This window comes from Capra hircus, chromosome 9 (assembly GCF_001704415.2).
Source record: "Capra hircus breed San Clemente chromosome 9, ASM170441v1, whole genome shotgun sequence".
Classification (NCBI taxonomy): domain Eukaryota; kingdom Metazoa; phylum Chordata; class Mammalia; order Artiodactyla; family Bovidae; genus Capra; species Capra hircus.
This window is the reverse complement of record NC_030816.1, coordinates 63690952-63715773: the sequence shown is the minus strand read 5'-3', so window position 1 is coordinate 63715773 and position 24822 is coordinate 63690952. Positions and strand designations below refer to the sequence as shown.

The window sequence follows — 24822 nt, the reverse complement described above, 5'->3', positions numbered from 1 at the left end:
TAGCCATGAAAGAACTGCTAAAGAATTTACAATTAATCTAAGAGATATTTAAGTTAATCGTAAAGGAAGACAGAAAAACAAAATAGTAAATAGTAAATAAAAATAGTAAAATGGTGGACTTAAGCCCAAATGTATCAGTATTTACATAAACGTGAACAGACTAAATGATTCCAGGTAAAAGTCAAAGATTCTCAAGTGGTAAAAGAAAACCACTACCATATTTTGCTTATAAGAATGTTCCTTAAATGTAAGGACAGAGAAAGGTTGAAAGCAAAAATAGAGGAAACACTATACCATGAGAACACTAAACCTGGATTCACAAATGCTATAAATCCAGGGCTCACAGTTGGCTTTTCATGTGGCCCCTCCATGGAGAGCCAGGTATTCTGTGAGATCAGAATATCAACATAGGTCCATCCTGGAAAGTTTGTACAAGTTAGAGGAGTAAATTATTGATTTGTATTTAAAGTATGCCGACTATTACATTCCATTAAGTCTTTTAAAAGTAAAGAGATAAACATCCCAGAGGCAGACTTAATGGCAGCAGATGTAGAAGATCTAGTTTTATATTCTTCAACAGAGGTTAGCCAAAGAGAGAGCAGTTAAAGTTGTGGCTGTAGAGCGATTTTTAAGGTGGGTTATCATGACTAAAACAATATCATTTAAAACCAAATCTTAAATAAATTTTCACAAAATATTGGACTTCTTAACCAAGATAAATTACTTTCTAAATAATTAAATTGACTATTTAAAGATTATCAGAATTATATGAATTATTCGAATAGTGTATATCCCCTGACTTATAAAATAAATTACTGTATTTAATTCCCCCATTAAATATAATTCCCCATTAAAAATTCCCTATTTTTTCTCTTAAGAATAAATTAATTATGGTTCAGACACCCTCAATTATTATTTTCAGGGAAAGGAGCTACCCTCATTGCCTCATTACAGATGACAGTTACATCTGAGTCCTATTACTAGGAAGTGACAAATGGTAAACCTGTTCAGTTAAAAATTTCCAGGGCCAGCTGACTTGTGCAGCTGCACACAAATCTTTTGGATTCAGAAAGGAAAAGATATATAGAGAAATGAAGCGTGGTAACACTGTAGAGAAATCCACTTTGGCCACTTGCATCCTTTCTGAAAACCAGTCTTGGATAAGCCTAAAAAGAAAAATAGAGAAATTTAGTTCAGAACACTAATATTTTAAGTTGATTATAAATCTGGTATAAATATTGGTCACTGTTCTTTCTCTAATTTTCTACCTTAAAAAAAAATTAAGTCCTAAATAACATATGGCTAGATTTTTAAGAATACTGTATCCACATTCAATGGTCCATTCTAAAGAGGAAAATGAATTATCAATACAAAATTATATATTATCAATATAAATCAATATCTAAAATTCACAGGGGAAAATTCTGAAATAAACATGGTTGTATACAACGTAAATCTGGGTTTTTTCTTTACCCAAATTCAATAAATCAACAAGTCCTGTCAGCTCTACAAATAGACATCCCCCAAAATATATGCCCCAACACAGCCACTTCTCTCAACCTCCACTGCCTTTTCTCTGTTCAGAGAACCACCACCTCTCTCCTGGGCGAGTGTAGCCACCTCCTGATTGCCTCACTGCTTCCACTCCACTCTTCCTAGAGCCCATTTTCCACACAGTAGCCCAAGTGGTTTTTAAAAATATAAATTAGATAATATCACTCATGCAAGTAAAAGCCTGCAATGATTTCCCAGTGCAATTAGAATAAAAACCTATAGCTCCATCACACTTCATTGTGAAATAGTAAATGTCTCCCTCTTGACAAAGCAAGATTGTCTACACTCACTACTTTAACATGGGATAGAGATACTAGCCAGTTCAATAAGGGAAGAAAATAATAAAATGTATATGTATTGGAAAGGGAGCAGTAAACTGTCTCAATTCATGCACCATGTATGTAGCATCTATAAAACTATTTAAATTATTAGTAAAAAATTGTTGAAATTTTATATTTTTTAGATGTTTATAGAATCTATAGCAACAGCCAATTTTATATTCCTGATATTACTAATTCACATTTTCTCTCTCTGTTTTCCTTGATTACTCTTCCTAGGAGTTCATCAATTTTGTTACTATTTATAACAAACCAGTTTTTGTTTTCATAGTTTTTATCTATTGTTTGTTCAGTTTCTATTATATTGATTTCCAGTCTTCATCACTTCTCTCCTTCTACTCACTTTGGGTATAGTTTGCTATATTTCCCCCCCCTTTTCTTAAGGTGGAAATTTAGATTGTTAATTTTAAATTCTTTTATTCTTTAACAAAAATGTTTACATTATATTATCCCTCTAAGCTGCACTGCAGTCCACTTTAGCCATGTCATATTTTCATTGTTGTTCAATATTTTCTAATTTCTCTTGTGATTTTTATTTGATCATAGGTTATTTATAAGTGATGTTAATCTCTAAATATTTGGGGATTTTATAGATATCTTATTTTTATCAATCCCCAGATTTATTGCATTGTTGTTAAAGAATATATTTAATAAGATTTCAAGAATTTTGAAATGTTTGAGTCTTAGTTTGTGGACCAGGAAATAATGCATCTTGATAAATGTAACTTTGCTCATAAAAAATATATATTTGGAAATTGTTGTGTCTAGTTTTCTATAAATGTTAGTTCTAGGAGAATAAGAAGATTGCTCAGGTCTTCTATATTCAAACTAATTTCCTTTTCTTTGGTTCTATTCTGCCAGTTTTTGTTTCATGTAATTTCAAACCCTGTTCTTTGGTACATAAACATTTATAATTGTTGTGACTTCTTGATGAATTGTTACTTTTCTTACTATAACATGCCCATCTTTATCTCTCTGGTAACATTCCTTGTCTTCAAGTCCATTTTGTTTGATATTAATGTTGCCATCCTACTTTTATATGCTTACTATTTGCATAATGTATAATATATTTTCCTATTCTTATACTTGGAGAAGGAAATGGCAAGCTACTCCAGTATTTTTGCCTAGAGAATCCTGTGGATAGAGGAGCCTGGTGGGCTGCTGTTTATAGGGTCACAAAGAGTCGGACACAGCTGAAGCAACTTTGCATGCATGCATGCACTGGAGAAGGAAATGGCAACCCACTCCAGTGTTCTTGCCTGGAGAATCCCAGGGATGGAGGAGCCTGGTGGGCTGCTATCTATGGGTTACGCAGAGTTGGACACGACTGAAATGACTTAGCAGCAGCAGCAGCATTCTTATACTTTACCAATAAGTGCCTTTATATTTAAAATGTAGGGAATTCTCTGGTGGTCCGGTGGCTAGGGATCCATGCTTCCATTACAAGGGGTACAAATTTGATCCCTGGTTGGGGAACTAAGATCCCACATGCCACAGCAAAAAAAAAAGTCATATTTAAAAGTGTCCCTTGTAGTCAATATACAGTGAGATTATCTTTTCGCTCACTTGACAAACATTGTCTTTATTTGATGGTTTAGTCTGCTTATATTTAATTTAAATATTGTTATATGCTCTGTTGCTAAGTCATGTCCAACTCTTTTGTGACTCCATGGAGTGTAGCCCACCAAGTTCCTCTGTACATGGGATTTTTCCAGGCAAGAATATTGTAGTGGGTTGTCATTTCCTTCTCTAGGGAATTATTGTTATTGTTGCTATGTTGTTCAGTTGCTAAGTCATGTCTGACTCTTTGAAACCCCATAGACTGCAGCACACAAGGCTTCCTTGTCCTTCACTGTCTCCCAGAGTTTGCTCAAATTCATGTCCATTGAGTCAGTGATGCTATCTAATCATCTTATCCTCTGCCACCCGCCTTCTCCTTTGTCTTTCAGCCTTTCCCAACATCAGGGTCTTTTCCAATGAGTCAGCTCTTCGCATCAGGTGGCCAAAATATTGGAGCTTCAGCTTGCACGTCAGTTCTTCCAATGCATTTTCAGAGATGATTTCCTTTAGGATTGATTGGTGATAGTTAAACCCAAATCTCAATTTTGTTATTTGTTGTTTGGTTGTCCCATCTGTTTTGTGAAACTTTATTCCTCTTCTCTTGCCTTGATTTGAATTAATAAATATTTCTGTATTCCACTTTAATTCCTTTATTTGTTTTTTAGGGTATCTTGGCACTACTTTTTAAAGTTGTTTCCAAGAAGCATGATATGCATCTTTAACTTTTCATAGTCTACATAGAGCTAATATTTATGTAAAATTAAAGACCAGTGCAACGATGTAATTCTCACTATCCTTTGTGCATTTGCTGTCATCTCTACTGCACCTACTCATGTTATAAACCCCACAATACATTGTTTTGCTTTAGTCATATATCTTTAAAATAACTTTAAAATTTTATATTTTCTCCCACATTTATTACTTCCTGTGCTCTTCATTCCTGCTCTTAAATCCAAGTTTCCATCTGGTATCAATTTCCTTAGCCTGAAGAACTTCCTTTAGCATTTCTTTATTGCAGGTCTTCTGACAACAAAATTTGTCAGTTTCCTTTTCTTTGAAAATGTCTTTATCTTACATTAACATTTGTAATACTATTATGACTCTAGTAATTAATTTAAATAATTGTCATCCTATACCCAACCTGGTTTCTGCCATATCCTGTTCTTCATCTTCCTCAATCATTCCCATATTATTTTAAAGCAAATCTAAGACATTATATAATTTCATCCATAAATATTTCAGTGTTTATCACTAAAAAAGAAAAATTAAGCATAAACTATATCATATGTTAATAGATTCAACAAAAACTTCTTAATAGGACATCCACAAAGAAAACTTCTAAAATACAATACCCTTCAAGAAAACTTACAAGCATGCCACCTAAGCAGAGATAGATCTTGAAGGAATACAAAGTCCAAGGCCCTACTAAAGTGATCATCTTAGAGGCCCTCTTAGGCCAAAAAACATTTCATGGTCTATGAAGGATGTACTGCTGACCCTGCAGCTAACAATTACACACACAAAAAAGATACTTAATACATGATTGTTCTCTTTATATATTAGCAATAAACATCTGCTACAGTTCTAAGCCTCCAGATAGCAATCCAGGTATCAGTAAATTAAGCTTTTCCCTGAGACTCCCTGATTTCCTCTAAACTCTGCAGAATCAGTGACATTTTCTGGCTAATCTTACAGCTAACTGAAAACTTTGGTATAAGAACCTACCAGAACTCATTTACCTAACACCACTGGGACTTCAAGACTTTTTCTCACTAAGTGGCTGCTTCTGCCCTATTAGTGAGTCCCAGTGGACACAGATTAACTCACTGAAAGAACAGTGATGACTCTGAGCAGATTTCATCCTTCAGTGGGTCTTCTCTAACCTAAATTTCCATAGAGTGGGCCAAGCCTCAGAAAGTTTCAATGCAAAATGAAAATGGCACCTCCAGTGAGGGACCAAAAAAAGACCTTAGTTACCCTTACGAACAGATTGTTGAATATCCATTAGGCCCAGAGGCAGTTTTGACCATGAAATAACAAACTTTTGGCTTAACTGGGGCCTCATTTCAAGTCCTGGGAGAAAGAAATGTTCTACCTTGCAATAGAACACCATTTCATACATATAGAAGAAATTAAGTAATGAGGAAATCAGCTATCACAGTAAAGAGTACTTCAGATTAGAATCAACAACATATGCTAAAGACTAGTGGGTAAAAGTTAGACGAGAAAAAAAATACTTGCATAAATACTTACTAGTTAATTTAAAACTAATCACTCAAATACTTTTGTCACGATCATTAACAGTGGGACAACCTGATATACTATACCCCCAGTATGATCCACTGAGAAGAACACAGCATCAAGTCTGTGTTATTCCTGCCAAGAATGTATGACCTCAAAGTAATCTTGAGGAAATATCAGTCAACCACAAACTGAAGGTCATTCAACAAAGTAGCAGCTCTACCCTTTTCAAGTGTCAAGTAAGAAAAGACAAGGAAAAACTGAGGAATTTTGCCACATTGAAGGTGGATGTAGAGACCTGAAAACTAAATACAACAAATAACCTTGGTTGGATTTGGACTGAGAAGGAAAGAATGATTGTAAAAGACATTTTTGGAACAATCAGGAATATTGAATGGTGTCTATGCATTGGACATTACTGTTGAATTGATGATAATTTCCTGACATTGGAGGATGTACTGAGATTTTTCAGCAGAGCACACTTGATTTTTAGGAAACATACTGAAATGCTTAGAGTTCAGTTCAGTTCAGTTCAGTTCAGTCGCTCAGTCGTGTCCGACTCTTTGCGACCGCATGAATCGCAGCACGCCAGGCCTCCCTGTTGATCACCATCTCCCGGAGTTCACTCAGACTCACGTCCATTGAGTCCGTGATGCCATCCAGCCATCTCATCCTTGGTCATTCCCTTCTCCTCCTGCCCCCAATCCCTCCCAGCATCAAAGTCTTTTCCAATGAGTTAACTCTTCGCATGAGGTGGCCAAAGTACTGGAGTTTCAGCTTTAGCATAATTCCCTCCAAAGAAATCCCAGGGTTGATCTCCTTCAGAATGGACTGGTTGGATCTCCTTGCAGTCCAAGGGACCCTCAAGAGTCTTCTACAACACCACAGCTCAAAAGCATCAATTCTTCGGCGTTCAGCCTTCTTCACAGTCCAACTCTCACATCCATACATGACCACAGGAAAAACCATAGCCTTGACTAGATGGACCTTAGTCGGCAAAGTAATGTCTCTGCTTTTGAACATACTATCTAGGTTGGTCATAACTTTTCTTCCAAGGGGTAAGCGTCTTTTAATTTCATGGCTGCAATCACCATCTGCAGTGATTTTGGAGCCCCCAAAAATAAAGTCTGACACTGTTTCCACTGTTTCCCCATCTATTTGCCATGAAGTGATGGGACCGGATGCCATGATCTTCATTTTCTGAATGTTGAGCTTTAAGCCAACTTTTTCGCTCTCTTCTTTCACTTTCATCAAGAGGCTTTTTAGTTCCTGTTCGCTTTCTGCCATAAGGGTGGTGTCATCTGCATATCTGAGGTTACTGATATTTCTCCTGGCAATCTTGATTCCAGCTTGTGTTTCTTCCAGTCCAGTGTTTCTCATGATGTACTCTGCATATAAGTTAAATAAGCAGGGTGACAATATACAGCCTTGACGTACTCCTTTTCCTATTTGGAACCAGTCTGTTGTTCCATGTCCAGTTCTAACTGTTGCTTCCTGACCTGCATACAGATTTCTCAAGAGGCAGGTTAGGTGGTCTGGTATTCCCATCTCTTTCAGAATTTTCCACAGTTTATTGTGATCCACACAAAGGCTTTGGCATAGTCAATAAAGCAGAAGTAGATGTTTTACTGGAACTCTCTCGCTTTTTTGATGATCCAGCAGATATTGGCAATTTGATCTCTGGTTCCTCTGCCTTTTCTAAAACCAGCTTGAACATCGGGAAGTTCATGGTTCATGTATTGCTGAAGCCTGGCTTGGAGAATTTTAAGCATCACTTTACTAGCATGTGAGATGAGTGCAATTGTGCAGTAGGTTGAGCATTTTTTGGCATTGCCTTTCTTTGGGATTGGAATGAAAACTGACCTTTTCCAGTCCTGTGGCCACTGCTGAGTTTTCCAGATTTACTGGCATATTGAGTGCAGCATTTTCACAGCATCATCTTTCAGGATTTGAAGTAGCTCAACTGGAACTCCATCACCTCCGCTAGCTTTGTTCATATTGATGCTCTCTAAGGCCCACTTGACTTCACTTTCCAAGATGTCTGGCTCTAGATTAGTGAGCACATCATCATGATTATCTGGGTCGTGAAGATCTTTTTTGTACAGGTCTTCCGTGTATTCTTGCCACCTCTTCTTAATATCTTCTGCTTCTGTTAGGTCCAGACCATTTCTGTCCTTTAGCGAGCCCATCTTTGCATGAAATGTTCCCTTGGTATCTCTAATTTTCTTGAAGAGATCTCTAGTCTTTCCCATTCTGTTGTTTTCCTCTATTTCTTTGCATTGATCGCTGAAGAAGGCTTTCTTATCTCTTCTTGCTATTCTTTGGAACTTTGCATTCAGATGCTTATATCTTTCCTTTTCTCCTTTGCTTTTCACTTCTCTTCTTTTCACAGCTATTTGTATGGCCTCCCCAGACAGCCATTTTGCTTTTTTACATTTCTTTTCCATGGGGATGGTCTTGATCCCTGTCTCCTGTACAATGTCACGAACCTCATTCCATAGTTCATCAGGCACTCTATCTATCAGATCTAAGCCCTTAAATCTATTTCTCACTTCCAGTGTATAATCATAAGGGATTTGATTTAGGTCATACCTGAATGGTCTAGCGGTTTTCCCTACTTTCTTCAGTTTAAGTCTGAATTTGGCAATAAGGAGTTCATGATCTGAGCCACAGTCAGCTCCTGGTCTTGTTTTTTGTTGACTGTATAGAGCTTCTCCATCTTTGGCTGCAAAGAATATAATCAATCTGATTTCGGTGTTGACCATCTGGTGATGTCCATGTATAGAGTCTTCTCTTGTGTTGTTGGAAGAGGGTGTTTGCTATGACCAGTGCATTTTCTTGGCAAAATTCTATTAGTCTTTGCCCTGCTTCATTCTGCATTCCAAGGCCAAATTTGCCTGTTACTCCAGGTGTTTCTTGACTTCCTACTTTTGCATTCCAGTCCCCTATAATGAAAAGGACATCTTTTTTGGGTGTTAGTTCTAAAAGGTCTTGTAGGTCTTCATAAAACCGTTCAACTTCAGCTTCTTCAGCATTACTGGTGGGCATAGACTTGGATTACCGTGATACTGAATGGTTTGCCTTGGAGACGAACAGAGATCATTCTGTTGTTTTTGAGATTGTATCCAAGTATTGCATTTCGGACTCTTTTGTTGACCATGATGGCTATTCCATTTCTTCTGAGGGATTCCTGCCCATGGTAGTAGATATAACGATCATCTGAGTTAAATTCACCCATTCCAGTCCATTTTAGTTCACTGATTCCTAGAATGTCGACGTTCACCCTTGCCATCTCTTGTTTGACCACTTCCAATTTGCCTTGATCCATGGACCTGACATTCCAGGTTCCTATGCAATATTGCTCTTTACAGCATCGGATCTTGCTTCTATCACCAGTCACATCCACAGCTGGGTATTGTTTTTGCTTTGGCTCCATCCCTTCATTCTTTCTGGAGTTATTTCTCCACTGCTCTCCAGTAGCATATTGGGCACCTAATGACCTGGGGAGTTCCTCTTTCGGTATCCTATCATTTTGCCTTTTCATGCTGTTCATGGGGTTCTCGAGGCAAGAATACTGAAGTGGCTTGCCATTCCCTTCTCCAGTGGACCACGCTCTGTCAGGTTAGTGGGGCATTACGTCTACAACTCTCTCTCAAATAATCAGAATAATAAAGAAAAAATGGTAAAATGTTAACAATTAAGGGATCCAGGTAAAAAATTTAAAGAAACTGTTTGCATTAGCTTTGCACCTTTTCTCTGTAAGTTAAAAATTATGTAAAAAGTTGTTTTGTTTTTGTTTTTTAAGAAGCAACTATTTGCTTCAGTTCCAAGGTTTAATGATTGCCTATTATTGTTGTATGTTCTACTCCCCTGACTTTATGCCACTGCTTTTTCTTGATCCTTGTCCATGCCGCTTTATCATAACTGGAGATAGAACAGAGTGGTTTAAAATGAACCTGCAGTCTGAAAAGGATGGGGATTGAGGGTAAGCAGGAGGGCAACGGATGGAGTTCCGCATCTCCTGGCAGCACAGAGTATCCACAGACAGAAGGGTCTCATAGGGATCTTCTCAGTAGTGACAGTGATTAACATTCAAACTGAATGAGACTTGTGACAACAACAAGGACAGTTAATCCCAGTGGATTCATGACCTGAACTCCTCACTGTCTGAGGTAGGCTTCACAATCATTCCACAGGCCCTTGAGCGATAATTTGCTCTCATTTGGAATTCTAAAATAGATCAATAAAATAAGTGCAAAACAAGACTTTTCAGCCTCCTTTTCAAAGACAGGTCTCAGTATCTTCGGAGTCTTTGTTCCCATCCACTTTAGCATCTACTGTTCCATCCCAGTCAAGCAAAGGAGAATCAAGTCTGAGTTGGTTTTTAAAGTAAACCTTAATTACACATGTTTTATATTTGTTCCTAGTCTGCATTGCTACAAGGAAACATTCAAGTATAATGAATCTTAAGCATGAAGGAAAGAAAATGCTTCAGTCACATTAAAAAAAGAATCAGTGCATGAGGAGCAGAGAAATAGGGTGGTTTGCAGTAGACACTGTGGCTCATTGCATTTTAGTTAATGTCGCAAAGTAAGAAATTTGTGAAGAGAAATAACAACATGTGAGGAGACAATGAACAAAATGTACTTTGCTCATTTGCTGTGACAGGGATAGCTTCATTTAAATAATTCATGATAATGCCTCACAGTGTGCTGTTCAATGCACAATGTGTGCTTTGCAAAAATAACCAGGCTTAGTAATATGGAACTTGAATCTAATTCTCTGTTCTAAAATTTCTGATAAGAAGTAGAAAGAAGCTGCCACAATCATAATGAAGCGGCTGAGAGAGCAGGTGGGAGAGGTGGTCTGGAGAGGGCTGAGCGGACTTGGCAGAGCTCCTTGCCTTCTAGTAGTTTAGGTAGCGTCTCCTTGTCTTATCTAGCAGCTTCACACACACTTGATGAGGTGGTAAGGTCTGTGCTAGGTGGATTTTCACATGAAGGCGAGTGTCACACAGAATAACCACTGGGTCTGGGGTGGACAGAAAATGGAGAACCATGTGCTGAGGTCTCCAGTGGGAAAAAGAGCAAACTGAGGTGTGGGTACAGCAATGAGGAGGCTGACTGAAGATTTTTTCAAGATTTTTAAATAATTTATATGCAAGTTCATAAATAGTTAAATGGACACATAAAGCATAAAAGATAGAAAGTCACATTTAAGTGGTGCAATTATGGGTGATTGTGGTATTTTCCTCTTTTTGCTTATTTACAGTTTCTAATGCATCTACAGAGGCCTGATTTTATAGAACTATTGAATAGATAGAGAAGTTCCATGGCTTTCACACAAGTGGTCCCTCCAAATGGAACACTCATTCTCCAAGTCATGGCTTGTCTATCTCTAAACATCCTTCAGATTCCAGCTGAAGTGTCAAATCCCCAGGGAAGGCTTCCCTGAGCCCCTGTACTAGGTGAGATCCCAGTCACTTTTCCTTTGTCACTTAGCACAACTGTAGCTATTTCCTTGATATTGATTTCCAAACCTGCCTAGGGTTATGGAAAATAAAGGATAATGCATGTACTTGGACTTGATATCACTATGTGAGTGCAGGATGACTTTCCTTGTGTGATTCTTATTATTATATGACTTGTGACCAATGAAACAAAATAAGGTTCTGAGGCAGGAGCACGAAACTTTATTGGAACCAAAATGGCAGGTCAAAATCACATGGCTTGTAAAAAGCTAGTTTCGTGACATATAGGTGACTATATAAGGTGGTTTTGGGGGGTGATATATCTGGGGTACTGCCAGAATCCTCTCACCTTCCCAATAGGCTGACTGTTTCTGTTCCTCAAACACTTCCCCTTGTGAGGCTACTGTTTGCTCACTGAGCCCTGTCTACTTAATTCCCTCTCATACTTAATTCCATCTCATATTCTTTGCCAAAACCTGTATCCTTTACACTTGATGTGCACTATAGTATAAGCTAAGCACTATTTTTGTGTTTCTTTTCTAGCTAACCCTCAAATCTTTTAGTCCTTTTTTTTTTTGACTCATTCACCATTTAAAGTCTTTCTCTTCTACGGGATTAGAAGCCCCATAAAAAAATTAAAAAGGCATAGCAGCAGTCTTGTTGGCTGCTCTGTCCCCAGCACATGATATGGTGTTTGTAGCTTAGCAGGGGGTAAATAAATATGTTTAAATTAGAATTAAGGATGAGAAAAAAAGTTGAAAAACAAGGAAGACAAAATCACTGCTTGTATTAATTTCCTTTTCATTATAACAAACTACCACCAACCTGGTGGCTTAAAGCAGTACATGTGTCCTCTCGGAGTTCTGAGATCACAAGTCTGAAATCAGGTTCACTGGGCTACAGACAAGGTTTTGGCAGGACTGGTTTATTTCTGGAAACTCTAAGGGGAGATTTGTTTCCTTGTCTTTTTCAGGTTCTAGTAGCTTCCTGTTTTCCTTGACTCATATTCCCTTTCTCTACCTTCAAAGCCAGCAGCATGAGACATTCAAATCGCTCCATCTCTTCCATCATCACATGATAGTCTCTTCTGATTATGATGTCTCTTGAACCCATTACAAGGACCACTGGGATTATGTTGAGCCCTAATAATGCAAGGTAGTCTCCCCATCATAAATACTTAATCATATCTGTGAAGTCCTTTTTCCATTCAAGATAACATTTCTAGATTTCAGGGATTAGGGCCTGGACATATTTTGAGACATTTATCCAGTCTACCACAGTGCTCTAGCCTCTAAGACATGCAAAATACTCCCAAATATTTCCAAGGGTGCTATTTTGTATTATCAAATATCCAGTGAGACTCATGGACATTCTTCTTTTCCCATTTTAGGACAAGTTTTAGTCTAAAATATGCACTTCAGAGGGTAGGAGTCTTTTACACTCTGTCTAGTGTTGAATCTCATGTACCCAGAACTATGCTTGTTATACAGTAGACCCTTGGTAAAGATACATTGAATGCTCGATGAATAGACTTTATCTGCTGACTTGGATGGTAAAGAATCTGCCTGCAATGTGAGTAGACCCAGCTTCAATCCCTGGTTCGGGAAGACCCCTGGAGAAGGGAATGGCAACCCACTCCAGTATTCTTGCCTGGAGAATCCCATGGACAGAAGAATCTAGGGGGCTACAGTCCACGGGCTCGCAAAGCGTTGGACACAACTGAGCAACTAACACTTTCACTTCACCTTCACTTTTGGCATCTATCATTTATTTCCTCTTCTTTAGATAAAATAACCTCAATTCCTATTTGGTGGCCCATAGGGTTCTACAGAAGCTGACTCCAAAAATTACATGGTCAAGGCTAATTAAATTCATGTGGGTCAATCCCAAGGCCACAGCCACTGGCAGAAATGGGCATGGGCCCAAACTAATCCAATCTGAGTGAAACCAAGATAATAATTTTTCTCTTCTGGACACAACTGAGGAACCATAATAGTTGAAGCCCTGACCATTAGAGGTAGAGCAGAGGGGCAGAAAAAACACATCATTGGTTTTATTACTGAACCTCTGGATCAAGCTTCAGTTGCAGCCAAACCTACATCTGAGTTTTTCAATTACATGAGAGTAAAATATTTCTTTTATTATTTGTATCAAGTTGAAAGTTGCTTACAGTGAAATATTCTAAAACTACTAAAAAGTATCAGATATGAAAGATGAAAAACCTACAGAAACTGAACAAATACTTTTGCTTTGTTAATTGATAATAGAAAAGACTGGACACTCATGGTCTGTATCCCTGCCTCCAAGAAGGAATAGATAAAGAGATGGGAGAAGCCTTGGGGCCTTCAGGTCACCCAGTTCAGTTCAGTTGCTCAGTAGTGTCTGACTCTTTGCGACCCCATGGACTACAGCATGCCAGGCTTCCCTCTCCATCACCAACTCCCGGAGCTTCCTCAAACTCAGTCCATCGAGTCAATGATGCCATCCAACCATCTCATCCTGTCGCCCCTTCTCCTCCTTCCTTCAATCTTTACCAGCATCAGGGTCTTTTCCAGTGAATTGGGTCTTCACATCAGGTGACTGAAGTATTGGAGCTTTAGCTTCAGCATCAGTCCTTCCAATGAATATTCAGGACTGATTTCCTTTAGGATTGACTGGTTTGATCCCAGACCTTGTGTTATACACTTGACTGTAGATCAAATCATCTTGGGAACTTAGTAAAAACAGCTTCCCAGCCCCACCCCAGGTATGTTGAGCCAAAATGTCTATGGGCGAGGCTCACAGTTCATTTTTAACAAATTCCAAGTGACTCTAATGGGGTCACCCTCTTCATTGTTGGTGAACTAGACTTCCTATTGGTAGAAGAGGCAGTCTAGCAGATATTGATGGTGATGCCAATCAGGTACAAAGTGTTGAATACATGCATGATGTACTTAGAAGAATGTATAATCCTGTTTGAAGCCCTGAATTAAATACTTAAACTCTACAGGAAGGTCTGACAGGCTCTCTCCTATTGTGTAAAGGACATCAGTTTGACTACTAGGTGCTTTTTGTTTTTCTAAATCTATCTGGTTCTTTGTTAGATCCTGGAAAGTTGATATGACAAGACAGTGACAAGTAGATAAATGGACTATTATGGACCACCTTAAAACCTGTTTATCTTCCTTTCTCTTTTCTTAAAGAAGGAAAATCAGGGCAGCTCCAGAGTTGGTGAATTCAAGAACTCAAAATAGTCAAGGGTCAAGATTTTCTGTATTTTCACTTTGCCTGTTTAGTAGTTTGCTGTGTTCCTCCAGCTTGTTCTCAAGTTGTTCCCAAATAACTGACTACTGTGAGCAGAGATTTCCGCACAACAGAGACCACAGGCTATAGGGCAGATGAAAGCATGTCCTTTCCTCAAGTTCCTTTTTAGGTCCCTTTGAGAGTGAAGAAAATTCTCCCGGAAACTCTAGTAGCCACTCTCTTGTGTTTCCTTTGGCAGAACCAAGATCTACATGCCCTTTCCTAAACCAGACACCTCAAGGAGGAGGGAATGGCCATGATTCTGCCCAACTGTGGCTTACTCTTTGGGTGTCGGTGAGACCCACCACCCCTGAAGCACAGGATAACTAGGAGGGGGAAGGGCTTTGTAGGAAGATGAAGAGGAAGTGGGGAACAGTGTGGGTGGGAGGGTGTGTGATGGACAGTTTCTAGCCCTTTAAATAGGAATTGATGCAAGAAGAGGAAGGATCTCCATCCAGCTGCCCAAGTGCCTTATCTACCCAATCTTTATAGCTGCCTGTTTTTTTCCTCCCCTTCAGAGCACTTATCTCGGTCCTTTTTCCATTTATACTTGAGTTATTACATGGAGATATTTCATAAATGGATAAAAGTAGTTTTAATATCTGGCAGTGCAACTCACTAATTTTTTTTCTTTATCCTTAAATTCTTCATTGCTGTAATAGTCCATTCTGTTTTCCAGATTAGCTTTAGAATTAGTTTCTCAAAGTTCATAAGAAAATGTTCTTTGGGGGTTTGTACTGAGATTGACTTGAATAGAAAGATTTATGTGGAGAAAACTGGTATCTTTAAATATATCATATCTATCTATTTACCCAGGTTTTTTCCTACTGTTCTTTAATACAGATTTTTAATTTCCTTCATAAAGGTCTTGTGCTTATCTTTATAGTTTTATGCAGCACACGAGGGAACAGAGCTGGGAGAAGGGAGAGAGAAAGAGCCATGGTAACACTGCTTGAATCTTAGGATCTAGCACAGCCTATAACTTGACAAATCTTAGGTCATTAAATTTCCTTTTCTTCTTAGTCTTGTTTGAATTCCATTTCTCTTATTTGCACTTGAAAGCCTTCTGACCATGACATCAAAATAATACACAGAGAAGGCAGGACGAAAGATTACAGGTGTTCACTGAACATTTATTATGTAAGTAATAAGAGCATCCTCCTTCTGCTTCTAAGATTTTTAGCCATTTAAGTCTTATAGGCAGCCACTTCTACTCTTTCAAAAATTTTATTTATTTTTAGCTGTGCTGAATCTTTGTTGCTATGTGGGTTTTTCTCTAGTTGTTGCAAGTGGGGCCTACTCTAGTTGCAATGCTTGGGCTTCTCATTTCAGTGGCTTCTCTTGCTGTGGAGCGAGAAAATGCTCTCGCGCGTTCTGTGGGCTTCAGTAGTTGCTGCACGTGAGCTCAGTAGTTGCAGCTCCCACGCTCTAGAGCACAGGATTGATAGTTGTGGCGTATGGGATTAGCTGCTCCGCCACGTGTGGGACCCTCTTCGAGTTGGACCCATGTCTCCTGCACTGGCAGACATTCTTTACCACTGAGCCGCCAGGGAGCCCCGCTTCTACTCTGACTCTGCTTTACCACTGAGCCGCCAGGGAGCCCCGCTTCTACTCTGACTCTGCTTTACCACTGAGCCGCCAGGGAGCCCCACTTCTACTCTGACTCTGCCACAACCCTCCTGAAAATTTCTTAAAGAGATTCTTAAATACAGGATAGAGACAAATATTCTCCTAAAACCTTGTCTCCATTTTCCAGTAAATTATCTGTGGATTTGACTCTTCCTATGCAGAGGGTAAATGATACCTGGTAGATATGGAAGCTAATATCATGTACTTTATAAATGAGTGGAGTATTATCAGGGCTGCTACATCTGGGAAGCTGTACAATAAACAAGTTTAGCAGGTGTCATTCACACAGATGACAGAGTGAAACAGCACCCCGTGGAGGTGTGCAGTATGTAATGTGTGTTACTCACTCAGTCATGTCGGACTGTGTGTGATCCCATGGACTGTAGCCAGCCAGGCTTCTCTGTCCATGGAATTCTCCAGGTAAGAACACCGAAATGGGTTGCCATACCCTTCTCCAGCAATATATAATACCCTTAGGTATTATTACTATGCATAATTCCTTCTGGAATCACTTTATAGAAGTCTTGAATTGATTAAAAATGAAAAGTCTTCAATGAAGCAAAGTATTAATAATATCCTGTATTCTAGAACTTGTAATATCTTGAAAAAAAGTCCTTCCTCCTAAAGAATTACCAAAGGAAAGGTTTTTTTCCTGATTATCTTTTTATTATCATTGTAATAGGAGTGTCTAACACATCTCCATTCATTCAAACAAGTATTTGTTGAGTGGCTACTATGAACCTGGTGTTTTAAGTACTAGGGATGGAAAGAGATACCAGAGTAAGTCCCTGTACTCATCGAGTTACCTTCTAATGGAATAGGCAGACAGTAAATAAACAAGCAAGTACTACTGTGTATAAAGAATGGCAGGTGGAGCTACACGCTGTAAAGAGAAGTGAAACATTACAAAAGGAGAAACAGGAAGTAAGGACTTCAAGTGCAGAGGCTTTGCCTAATGCAAGCCAGTGACTTTCCTACCACACACTCTTACTCTGTCCCACCTCTACCCGGTAAAAAAGCTTTGGGTTTAGGTTTCTCCTTTCTTTTTAAACCTCAGGATTTTCTTTCTTGAGGGATTCCCTGGTAGCTCAGCTGGTAAAAAAAAATTCACCTGCAATGCAGGAGACCCTAGTTCGATTCCTGGGTTGGGAAGATTCCCTGGAGAAGGGATAGGCTACTTACTCTAGTATTCTTGGGCTTCCCTGGTGGCTCAGCTGGTAAAGAATCTGCCTGCAATGTGGGAGACCTGGGTTTGGTTCCTGGGTTGGGAAGATCCCCTGGAGAAGGGAACAGCTACCCACTCCAGTATTCTGGCTTGGAGAATATGGACTGTATAGTTCATATTCTTCTTTCCTTTTAAAGTTCAGGATTTTCTTTCTTTGTTTCATCCACCCCTAAAAGCCACCTCCAAAACAAATACTGATATTTCCTGTGGTTGTCCATAACCATTTGATCTATGTGAAAGGGTAGAAATAACCCCAAACAAACTTTTTGGCCAACCCAGTATATCCAGAATATGAGGCTGATGAGAGGGAAGAAGCAGGATGACCCACATTTCCAGACCTGTCTTGGATATTTAGAAAACAATGTATCTCTGAATACTCCCCACTCCTCTCTACCACCTCCACACAGAAATATACTCCTTTCAAATGGACGGCAGTAATTCAGCATGATATAGCTGTTCTATATTTAAGGATAATCTAGAAGTATCTTGTCTCTGAAAAAGTTTATGCACTAGATTTCCTCAGAGATTACAACTAAAACAAACATCCTCAACTGAGTCCTCCAAGGAACGCCTTGGGAGGGGGGTGGGTGTGTGTACTGAGATGAGAGTAAGAGGGGATGTTCCCTCTTAACAATACATGGGTTGGTACATTTTTCTGCCCTCCAACCCCATTTCCAGGTGACTCTGATCGAGATGAGTGACAAAAGCTAATCTTTATTTGGTTGTGATTTCCCTCTCCTTACATACACACACACACACACACACACACACACACACACACACTCCATCCATGTCTTGGGAATGTTGTTGTTCAGTAGCTAAGTCATGTCTGACTCTCTGACCCCATGAACTGCAGCACACCAGGCTTCCCTGTCCTTCACTATCTCCTGGAATTTGCTCAAACTCATCCATTGAGTTGGTAATACCATCCAACTATCTCATCTTCTGTCGCCCCCTTCCCCTCTTGTCCTCAATCTTTCCCAGTAACAGGGTCTTTTCCAGTGAGTCAACTCTTCACATCAGATGGCCAAAGTACTGGAGCTTCAGCTTCAGCATCAGTCCTTCCAATGAATATTCAGGGTTAATTTCCTTTAGGATTGACTGGCTTGATCTCCTTGCTGTCCAAGTGACTCTCAAGTCTTGGGAATGCAGTTACGTGAATCACAAATATTGCCCCACCCACCAGGAAAAGCTACAAGCTTGAACAGCTCCAACCCCAGAATGAAAGGTCTTTGTAGGAGGTATCACCTTTGGCTGAACAGAAGCAATTTGAAACCGGTTCCACCAGTGTGACTGGGAGACCAATTCAAATGTCTCATAAGTTTCTCCAAGCATGACAGACACAAACAGCCAAGTTTCCTTCAAGGAGTCACAGGAAAGGTCAGCCTAGGCAAGAGGCAGGGGGACAACACCACTGGAAATCATCAGACATGTGGCCAGACGAGCATAATGTATGGGAAGTTGGGGAAGTGCCATGATAGAGATTTCTAAAGATCATGGGGGTGAAAGTTGAGCACAAAGAGGACATCTCTTCCCAGCAGAGGTGACATTTAAGTTGAGATGAGAGGGAAAATGTGACAGAGGGAAGGTTTAAGAAGGTGAACCTTTGAAAAATGTCTTAAATATTATAAGAAAAATTCTAAACTCTTAACAACATGGAATATTTATTTAGGACAGAAAAATATTAGATTTGTGAATATATCTCATAGAGATTAAGAATAAACTTTTAATAAAAACTGTGACAACATATTTCTGGCCAATATTGCAATAGCCTATTTAAGTTTTATAACTGCCTGAATTAAAACAAAGTTATTCAGAAATTATGAAACAAAGCATCTCAAACTTTGGCTTCTCCGTCTTGAAAACAAAGTATTACACAAAAATAACTGAGCTTACATACAAAGTGTTCAGGCATTCAAATAACGCTAAATTATCTCATTTAGTCACAAGCTTATTCATAATTATGGGGGAATAGGGACTAGAGGAGTAAACAAAATTCAGAAGAAACAATAGTTAAAAGTTGATTTTAGTATTACCATTTGACTCAGCAATTCCATTTCTAGCTACACACCTAAAAGAAATAAGCATCCATAGAGAAGAACTTATAAAGTGATATTTACAGCAGCATTGTTTACAATAGTCAAAATGTGGAAACAACCCAAATTCCATCAACTGGTGAATAAATAAAATATGGCATATCCATATTATGGAGTATTATTTCATGATAAAAATGAAAGTACTGATAAATGCTATAAAATACGTAAACCTTGAGAACATTATAGTTTATGAAAGTAGGCAGTCATAAAAGGCCACATTTGTATGAATCCATTCATATGAAAAAGGCAAATTTATAGAGAAAGAAAATAAATTAGTGTTTGCACATAGAATTGGAGGAACTGGAATTGGCTGAAATTGGAGGGGGGTTAGAATGGAGAGTGATTCCTAATAGAAAGGGGGTTTCTTTTGTGGTTGATGGATATGTTCTAAACTTAGATTGTGCTGATGGTTGCCCAACTCGGGGAATGTATGAAATCCACTGAATTGTGTCCTTCTAATGGATGAGTTTTATGTATGTGGATTACATTTCAATAATGATGCTTTAAAATTTATTGCATTAACTTTAGGCTGAAAATGAAAATGAGTTGGGCTTTTAGATTTACTTAAAATCAAGCATAGCTCAAATTAGATTGACCATCCGCACATGGTATCTATCTGCAGCTGTCTGTAAGAGAGAAGAAATGACAGACCAAAAAAGATGGGAGGAAGTAGTGTAAGAGAGACTTCATCCAGACTGTGGGGAATGAAATGACTGATGCTCACCAACAAAAAACACCACTGCAAATTAAAGATTCTGGTTTCAGGATGCCAAACTCAGAGACTAGAAATTGATATACAACTTCCCCTGAAGTCACTAGCCCAGAACATGTAATAACAGCTTCACGGGACTATGAAATACACACAGCTCTGCAGAAACTGCTGTCCAACAAAGCAGAGAAATTTCAGTGAACCAGTTAGTTCTATATCCCTGTCCTAGAGAAAGAATAATTCAGGTACCAGACAATGGATGAAGTTTCCAGTGAAAAAATGTCAGGCCTAATGTTAATGAGCCTCAAAATATACTACAAGATCACTAATGACCTCCAGTGGTTACGACTAAAATTGCTCACTTTGTGATGCATGAGGCTAGAACACGATGGCTCACAAAGCAATTACGGATATAAGGGTTTGGTCTATTATTTTCTTATCTTGAAAGCTGCAAAGCTGGAGCCAAAGGAAACCTAGCCAATGACTACCATAAGAATGTCCCTTCCCCCTGGTTTTTAAGCATTGACTGAAGAGCCTCTTTATCATGACCTGTCTTTGCAGCCTCTTTCAACACAGTCGGTTAATGGGAGAAGATGGCTGTCTCCCTCCAGTGACTCTTTCAGGGATAATCCATTATGGGCCCACGGATGCACAGAAAGCTGACAGCAGAGAAGGTGAGTTCATAGGCAGAAGAGAAGAAATGGTTTATTGAAAGAAATGGGGCAGGCAGAAGGGTTAGAAAGAATGAGACACAGATGCTATAAACTAAAATTAGCCAGCTTGGTCTTGCACAACTCTTAGGTACTTTTTGGTAACTACCTAAGAATTCCAAAGGTTGGCCTGTCCTCCCAACCTCACCAATTCATGTAGCCGCCTCTGTGGGCTTGATGAAATCCCAGCTCTCTGACCCTTGGGTGAAGGGTTCACTCAACTGAGAAATAACAGTGTTCCAGAAACAGGATTCTATCACTACCCTTGTTGCCCTAAGGCTTTCAGAGATTCCGCAGGCAGACAAGGCCATATTTTGGAGGATGAATCCATCCTTATAAGCACCTACCAGCCTGGCTGGATTCTTCAACCAGGTCCAGGTATGCAAGAGGGCGCTCTAGAATATCTTGGCCAGTCCACATATCTGAATACCTTTAATTTCACCAAAGACAGGCCATTTCTAGCATTTATCCGGCAAGCTATGCCATGAGTTGCTCTGAGAAAAACTAATGTCTGATATTTGGTATGCTACTTAGCAATATATCTGGTAATAACTAAGACATTTTAACCTTTTCAATACAGTGGCTAGCTAACCAACCCAAGAGTACTAACTCTTGATTAGAACACTAGCTGCCCCTGGGTGTAATTGCAGTGAACACTTTCACATGTCACACCAGCCATGCTGGAGTATTTTAAAATAAATTACAGATATAATAGGATGTAAGGGAAACAATTAAAAACCAAGACTTATGGGTAATCAGTAATCACTGCTGTACAAGTCCTGCTATATTTCTAAATGTGGCTGCCATTGTCACTTCTCAGATATTTTTTAGATCCATCTACTCATGTAACAAATATTTTGGAGCACCTACTTGAAATACCTTATCTGATAGTTTCAAGGAGAACTTAATATACTAAGAGATTATTACAGATTCACTGGCTGAAGCTATTTATAACTTTTTGCAAAAGTTTTTTTTGCAAAAACCAAATATCCCACTATGGTATGAAGGTGTTCAAGTTCCCTAAGGCTCCATTTCATCCTCAAAGAGGAAGCAGCACTAGAAAAGATTGTTTACAAACCTTGAAATATCAATTGTGTTGTTTTTCTCTAGGGAAAAGAGAAATGCTTTAAGGTTATATGATCATTGTAAAATATTTTATTTTCTTTAAGATAATTACAGCACTAGGCTACATTTACCTTAGTTGTGATTTAGTGCATCGTAAAAAAATCGTGAATAAGAATTCTTGACGTTGCTTGTTAGTCCAGAGATCAAACCAGTGACTTATAAGAGCAACTCTTTCCTGAAAGAGCTACAAGTTGGGAGAGAAATGACATTTCAACATATTCTAAGTTGCTAAGCAAGACATAAGCAACCTAACAACCTCACAGCTAATATTTGCTTTGCACGTTACAGTTCATAAAGCACTTTCACACTGTAGTAAGGGTCTTTCCCTTCAGCTTAAACTGCTTTTTATCCAGGGATGCAGGCAAGCCCAGGCTTGCTGGGTAGGCAGGTGGGAAAGGCTGGTGGGGACGTAATTACAGAGGCACCCAAGGAGGGCGCAAGGAAGTAATGAATCCTCACTCTTGTTTCTACCTAAGCTAGTGTGGTCCGGAGAAACAGATCCCAGACATTTCATCTTGAAAATACATATCAGCTACTTGCTTAATTGCGAAAACAGGGCCATGTGGAGTAGGTGTGATTTTACCAAGCCAGAGTCCTCCATTTTTATTACACCCACCAAAATGAAAGTTAGTAAATATTACTGAATAAATAGCCTTTGTTAGGAGTGTCTCCACAAAAGACATACACCAGGACCAGTGTGCCCCTAAACCAGGACCTCAGTCCAGGTTGGCTTAGATGACAAATATAAACTCATTGCTTTTATTACTAGTCAGGTTTTGGTCCCAGCCCATCTGGTCTCTTTCCTATGTGAAGGAGCCTGGGCCACGCTTGAGCTCTGAGTACCCAGGCAGCCTTCTCCATGGAGGTCTGGCAAAGCTGCCTGGGCCATTCACTGATTACCTCTCAAATTACCTTTCAGAGGGGGAATCCTCAGGCCCCAGGGAACTGTGCAGTAGACACAAGAGGGAAGAGAAAATTAAAGAAACACACACACTAATGCTCTCCATACCAAAACACCACCCTTACAGCAATCAGGGTGTGTCCTGGAGGTTTCTATTTTGTTTCCTGAGGTGTAAACAGGACAAAAGTGGGGGCAGGTCTTGTGCCTTCCATAAAACTGGAGTTGTGAACTGGGCTGAAGAGAGATTATTTTGGGGAAAGACAAATATATGTTCATTTCTGTTTAAAGTGACACAAAAACTAAGTTCTTACAAGCATTTATTTTAAATATGGTAACAGGAGACCTAATATATCACAGTAAACGTCACCCTAGAATTTAATCTTATCTTATTCTAGAATATGTGACTTACCTGTCGATTTAATGACTTGTTGCTGAAAGGTGTCCAGGCACTGAATCTTGTGTGGAAGCTCTCCATTTCCAGGCTTTCCCTGGGAGAATTCCCAGCTGACATCTCAGCAAATTATTTTTGTCCAGTCCTAGAAAATGTACATTGATTTCAATAAATGCTTAAGATCACCTAGATCCAGTATATCAATGCTGTCCTCATAGGAATAATAGAATCATAGCAATTCACCTATATGTATTTGTTTATATAAATATAATTAGGACTATATATATATGTCCATACAGATATGCACAGGGAGTTCATGAACTCTAAATCATTGAAATTATTCTCTCCTCAACCTCTTGCACTGAAATATGAATCCAAACCAGAGTTGTTTTTTACTTTGCTGGGAAACTAACTCAAAAATTAGAATGGTTCTTTACTAGCCATGAATACTAACTTCTTTTTTCCCTGCAATCTGAAAGGCTCAAAGAGATGCACCCCACCAGCCCCCTACCCCTATCCATCTTTTGAAGGCATAAGTCAGAGGATAAGGAGAGAAAAAAATAGATTAATATATTAATGATCTATTGCTGCATAGAAAATTATCCTAAAATTTAACAGCTCAAAACAACTGTTATTATTATCTCAAAGTTCCTGCAGGTCAGAAATCCACACACAATCTAGTGGGGTATAGTATTTTTAAGGTACTAGATCTGCCATTACAAAATACCACAGATTGGGGTGGGGATGAGGCATGAACAACAGAAGTTTATTTTCTCACAGTTCTAGAGGCTGAAAGTCTAAGATCTACATGCTGTTTCTGGCGAGGCCTCTCTTCCTGTCTTGCAGCAGCAGCCTTTCTGCTGTGTTCACACAAGGCCTTCATTCTGAGCACATATGGGTTTGGGGTGGGGGTGGGGGTGCACTCTGGTATCTCTTCCTCTTCTTATAAGGACATCAGTCCAATTGGATTAAGGCCTCCAACCTTATAAACTCTAACTTTTATTGCCTCTTTATAGGCTCCATCTCCAAATATAGTCACACTGGGGGTTGGGGCTTCGACATGTTGGTTTTGCGGGGACATAATTCAGTCCATAAGGGGTCCCTCTGCTTCACAGTCTCCCATAGGCTGCAATCAAGGTGTTGGCCAGGACTCCATCTTATCTGAAGGTTTTTTTTTAACTTATTTGCCTGTGCCAGGTCTTCACTGTAGCACGTGGGATCTTTGATGCGGCATGGGGGATCTAGCTCCCTGACCAGGAATCAAACCCAGGCCCCCTGCATTGGGAGCATGGAGTAGCCCCTGGACCACCAGGGAAGTCCCTCATCCGAAGGATTTGTAGCTCATTCATGTGGCTGAAGCCAGGTTTCAGTTGCTCATGAGCTGTTGGGTGGAGAAATCCCTTGTTTTCCTTTCCACATGGGCTTCTCCATAGGGCAATTCACATGGCAGTTGGCTTCCATCAGACTAAGCAAATGAAAAAGCAAGAGAGGACACACAGAGGGAAGCACAGGTTCTTTGTAACCTCAGAAGCAGTATCCCATCACTTTTGCTCTATTCTATTAGGTAAAAGAAAGTAGCTAGGTCCAGGCC

General features: G+C 39.3%; 1 protein-coding gene across 1 annotated transcript in view; it reads right to left on the bottom strand.

Annotated features, from left to right (window-relative positions):
- The window catches only part of ECT2L (epithelial cell transforming 2 like), a 65909-nt gene extending 42505 nt beyond the window's left edge, over positions 1-23404 (bottom strand). The window contains exons 1-3 of the mRNA XM_018053272.1: positions 23250-23404; positions 22011-22123; positions 1004-1166 (exon numbers count right to left, since the gene is read on the bottom strand). Coding sequence (XP_017908761.1) covers positions 1004-1166; positions 22011-22123; positions 23250-23351 — 378 coding nt within the window. The 5' untranslated portion in view covers positions 23352-23404. The remainder of the gene's footprint in view (positions 1-1003; positions 1167-22010; positions 22124-23249) is intronic.